The sequence below is a fragment of the Rhinolophus ferrumequinum genome, chromosome 24, assembly GCF_004115265.2.
Source record: "Rhinolophus ferrumequinum isolate MPI-CBG mRhiFer1 chromosome 24, mRhiFer1_v1.p, whole genome shotgun sequence".
NCBI classification, from domain to species: Eukaryota; Metazoa; Chordata; class Mammalia; order Chiroptera; family Rhinolophidae; genus Rhinolophus; species Rhinolophus ferrumequinum.
The window spans coordinates 15,512,127-15,517,393 of NC_046307.1; the positions used below are offsets into that span (position 1 = coordinate 15,512,127).

Consider the following 5,267-nt stretch of genomic DNA (forward strand, 5'->3'; position numbering starts at 1 on the left):
CAAAGTTGAAAATTAGGAAAGGATAATGGAAAGATAATTAAAGAGATTTCATAGGGACTGGATTTTAGATAATATTGTGGAATTATTGTTAATTTTGTTAAGTGTGATAGCAGCATTATGATTATGTGGGATAAAGTCCTTATACTTGAGAAATGCCTGATGAAATATTTAGATGTGAAGTATGATGTCTTCAAGTGACTTTCAAGTGGGTCAGCAAAAAATGGGATGTGTGTGTAGAATAAAATATACAGATAGATCAAATATGACAAAATATAAATTTTAAATTTTCAACTAGGGTAGAATTATGTTTGTATAGTTCTTTATAAATTTTCCATACAGTATATTGAAACATTTCTTAATACATATATTTAATTAATAGATTTTATTTTTTAGAGCAGTTTTAGGTTTTACAGAAAATTGAGCAAATAGTACAGAGAGTTCCCATATACCCACTTTCTCCCACTCATGCTTTCCCCTAGTATTAGCGTCTTGCATTAATGTGGTACATTTATTATAATTGATGACTCGATATTGATCCACTATTATTAACTAAAGACTGTAGTTTACATTAGGGTTTACTCTTTGGGTTGTACATTCTATGGGTTTTGACAAATGCATAGTAACATATCTACCATTTCAGTATCATAAAGAAAAGTTTTAGTGTCCCCCAAATCCCGTTTCACCTCTTGATTTTCTTCCCTCTTCCCCTTAGCAACCACTGATATTTTTAATGGGTCTGTACTTTTGCCTTTTCCAGAATGTCAGGCTTCTTTCACTAAGCAATATGCATTTAAGTTTCCTCTATGACTTTTTTGCTTAACTCATTTATTTTTATCAAATATTTTTTAAAAACACAAAACGATAGAAACTTTAAAAACCTAACAACAAACAGCAACATACTTTGGCACTGATTTAACTAATTATCTCTAAAAAGACATTGAAAAAATTTCAATATTTACTGGATATCTGATATTATGAAATTATTGACATTGTCCATTTAGATGCGATAACTGAAGTTATGTAAAAAAATGTTCTTATCTGTTAGAAAGGAAAATAAAAATATTGACATATTCACAAGAAGAATTATCCAATTATGTTTGGATATTTTCATATGGCTCAAATGCATCAGATTCCAGGAAAATGTGAAGTGGGAGCAGTGCGAGAGAGAAATATGAGTGAGGAGAATATTTCAGTAGCCATGAGAATGTTCTCATGAATTTTGTGCTTTTCCTTGGTCTCTCTACTTTTCCGTTAACTTGAATGTGAGGATGGTAACCTAACCACCACCGAGATGCGCGATTGCCTGAGCTCTGGATAAAAGCTGGGAACTGCCTAGTCAAAGCCGCTTTTCATGCTAGGACTGAAGTCACTCCCTCCCAGTTTCCGAAGTTGTTTTTTTCCAGTTTCAAAAGAACTGCCTAGGACTGTGAGGGAACTGGAATGGAAATTAGTCTATGTTTGCCTGGTCGTTGTGGATACAATGAAAAAGCCCTTCGAAACGCACTTAAGCCTTGAGAGATACTACTCGAAAATACTCCATTTAGATTTCCATCACTCTGAAAGGATTGGGATTTTCTGTTTTGGAGAAAGTAAACACTCGGAAAGGACGCAGGGTGGCGCTGCAGCATTAGAAGTAGAAGGAAGAAAGCCACCAGTTCGTCCTTCTTGAACCAGATGCTCGTATAGAGAAGCAAGCAGGAAGGGGAGGCTTTCTAAGGCGGTGGCTCCGGGAAATCTGGGCCCTAGGCGTCTCCACTTATCCCAGGATTTGGGAGATACTGGGAAACAGAGTCAGCGACAACGGGAGCCGGAGCTGGGTCAGGTTTGCTGGGAGACCCGAGAAGGAAAGGAAGGCGATGGAGGCCGGAGAAGGAAAGGAACGCTTTCAGAAACAAAGGCAAGTCTTAATATTCTTTGTTTTGCTAGGCATAGCTCGAGCTGGTTCCGAGCCTAGGCACTATCCAGTGGCCGAGGAAATGGAGAGTGGCTCTTTTGTGGCCAATTTGTTAAAAGACCTGGGGCTGGAGGTAGATGAGCTAGCTGCGCGGGGGCCCCGGGTCGTTTCCAAAGGGAAAAAAGTGCGTTTGCACTTCGATAGGCAGACCGGGGATTTGTTGTTAAATGAGAAACTGGACCGGGAGGAGCTGTGCGGTCCTACCGAGCCCTGTGTGCTACCTTTCCAGGTTTTATTGGAAAACCCCCTGGAGTTTTTTCAGGCCGAGCTACGGATTAGGGACATAAATGATCATTCCCCGGTTTTCCTAGACAAAGAAATAATTTTGAAAATTTCTGAAAGTATCACTCCCGGAACTGCTTTCCTAATAGAACGTGCCCAGGACTTAGATGTAGGAAGCAACAGTCTCCAAAGTTATACAGTCAGCCCCAATTCCCATTTCCATCTTAAATTACAAGACAGTCCCGACGGCATAATATTACCACAGCTGGTGCTGGACAAAGCGCTGGATCGCGAGAAACAGCCTGAGATCAGGTTAACCCTCACAGCGCTGGATGGCGGGACTCCACCCAGGTCTGGCACCGCCCTGGTCCGCGTTGAAGTCTTGGACATCAATGATAACGCCCCCGAGTTTGCAAAACTGCTGTATGAGGTGCAGGTTCCGGAAAACAGCCCCATTGGATCCCAGGTTGCCATTGTCTCTGCTAGAGATTTAGACATTGGAGCCTATGGAGAAATATCTTATGTATTTTCCCAAGCCTCTGAAGATACTCGCAAAACTTTTCAAATAAATGCAAAATCGGGAGAACTCCTTTTAAGACAGAAACTGGATTTCGAATCCATTCAGACTTATACATTAAATATTCAGGCGACAGATGGTGGGGGTCTTTCTGGAAGTTGTGTGGTGTTTGTCCAAGTGATGGATTTGAATGACAACCCTCCGGAACTGATCATGTCAACACTTACCAATGAAATCCCAGAAAACTTGCAGGAGACCATAATCGCTGTATTCAGTGTTTCAGATCCTGACTCAGGAGACAATGGAAGGATGGTTTGCTCCATCCAAGATGATCTTCCTTTCCTCCTTAAACCTTCTGTTGAGAATTTTTACACGCTCGTGACAAACACAGTCCTGGACAGAGAGAGCCAGGCCGATTACAACATCACGATCACCGTCACCGATTTGGGGACCCCCAGGTTGAAAACCCAGCACAACATAACCGTGCTGGTCTCCGACGTCAACGACAACGCCCCGGCCTTCACCCAAACCTCCTACACCCTGTTCGTCCGCGAGAACAACAGCCCCGCGCTGCACATAGGCAGCGTCAGCGCCACAGACAGAGACGCGGGCGCCAACGCCCAGGTCACCTACTCGCTGCTGCCGCCACAGGACCCGCACCTGCCCCTGGCCTCCCTGGTGTCCATCAACGCCGACAACGGGCAGCTGTTCGCCCTGAGGGCGCTGGATTACGAGGCCCTGCAGGCCTTGGAGTTCCGCGTGGGCGCCACGGACCGCGGCTCCCCTGCGCTGAGCAGCCAGGCGCTGGTGCGCGTGCTGGTGCTGGACGCCAACGACAACTCGCCCTTCGTGCTGTACCCGCTGCAGAACGGCTCTGCGCCCTGCACCGAGCTGGTGCCCAGGGCGGCCGAGCCGGGCTACCTGGTGAGCAAGGTGGTGGCGGTGGACGGAGACTCGGGCCAGAACGCCTGGCTGTCGTACCAGCTGCTCAAGGCCACGGAGCCCGGGCTGTTCGGCGTGTGGGCGCACAACGGCGAGGTGCGCACGGCGCGGCTGCTGAGCGAGCGCGACGCGGCCAAGCACAGGCTGGTGGTGCTGGTCAAGGACAACGGCGAGCCGCCGCTGTCGGCCAGCGTCACGCTGCACGTGCTGCTGGTGGACGGCTTCTCGCAGCCCTACCTGCCGCTCCCGGAAGCGGCGGCCGACCCGGCCCAGGCCGACCCGCTCACGGTCTACCTGGTCATCGCGTTGGCGTCGGTGTCGTCGCTCTTCCTGTTCTCGGTGCTGGCGTTCGTCGCGGCGCGGCTGTGCAGGAGGGGCAGGGCCGCCTCGTTGGGTGGCTGCTCGGTGCCCGAGGGCCACTTTCCGGGCCACCTGGTGGATGTCAGTGGTACTGGGACCCTTTCCCAGAGCTACCAGTATGAGGTTTGTCTGATGGGAGGCTCAGGTACCAACGAGTTCAAATTCCTCAAACCGATTGTCCCCAACTTACTTGTTCAGGGTGACGAGAGGGTTAGTGAAGCAAACCCCAGTTTTAGGGATTGCTTTGAATTCAGTTAAGAATCAGTAAGGGTCTATTGAGCCTAGTCTGTTAATTTGTGGGAAATCCTTTTTAACTGTTCGCTTAGGGTGGTTGCTTCTTTTTATTTGAAATGTAAATCTCTCTTTTCAATTCAGTGCATGATGTTTCCAAATGTGTTGCTTTGTGGTATAATGAATGCAAATTATCTTTGTATTCTTATTGGTGATTAGTGTCCCTGTACTTTAATTCGATTTAAAGTATGAAGAAAATTTTGGTTTTCCAAAAGTCTAAATTTTTGAATTAGCGTACCCTTTTCCAAATTCACCTTCCCCAGTACCTAGGTAATTTTGCAGTCCTACATTTTTTAATGTTTACTATCACTACATGTGGTTATTCTCTTTTTTCTGCCCAGAATATTTGTGTTTGTATAGTATAACTTTAATCTGTGAAGTCACATTGGGTAAAATCAACATAGGTATATTCATGAAAAAACAAAGCACTCTCACATTTTTCTAAATATATACTTCCAAAAATTATGATTCTTTAGAGATTGTGAGTGAGAACCTTGACTGTTAGATTCCACAAACCATTCACATTAGGTCTTCAATAAACCAATCACTAATATTTTAAAATGTACTTAAAAATACACAGCACATGTCCAGGCATTCTCAAAGACATACTAATTCTTCATGGTTTCTGTTTCAAAAAAATTTAAACCTCTTCTTATTTCAATCTACCCTTTTTTAAAAATCTGGTTTCATTATTAGAAACTATTAACTTTGAGCATTTAATTAAAATCCAAAAGATTTTAGGGAATATATGTCTTTGTCCTTGACCAAATTTAAGAAACTTCAAATGTAGTTTGGTATGGCATTTTCCAAAATTTTCTGCAGTATGACTGATTCCATTAGAAGTAAGCCTGTGGGGAAAATATTTATCTTGGTCTGTTTGATCATTCCTTTTTTTTTTTTTTGCACTACTTTGTAAAAAAATGTAGTTTCAGGTGTACAAAACAATGCAATAGACATTTCACCCCTCACAAAGTGATAACC

The 5,267-nt window shown here is 44.2% G+C and overlaps 1 protein-coding gene across 1 annotated transcript; it reads left to right on the forward strand.

Annotated features, from left to right (window-relative positions):
- Positions 1-1,663: 1,663 nt before the first annotated feature.
- On the forward strand, positions 1,664-4,432 carry PCDHB2 (protocadherin beta 2). Its single transcript, XM_033095588.1, has one exon. It carries the CDS (start codon positions 1,857-1,859, stop codon positions 4,251-4,253), a length of 2,397 nt encoding a protein of 798 aa, XP_032951479.1. The 5' UTR covers positions 1,664-1,856; the 3' UTR covers positions 4,254-4,432.
- Positions 4,433-5,267: the final 835 nt, after the last annotated feature.

What these genes read in the sequence shown, in the direction of transcription:
- PCDHB2 (XM_033095588.1), top strand. Translation starts at nt 1,857, where the DNA reads ATGGAGGCCGGAGAAGGAAAGGAACGCTTTCAGAAACAAAGGCAAGTC.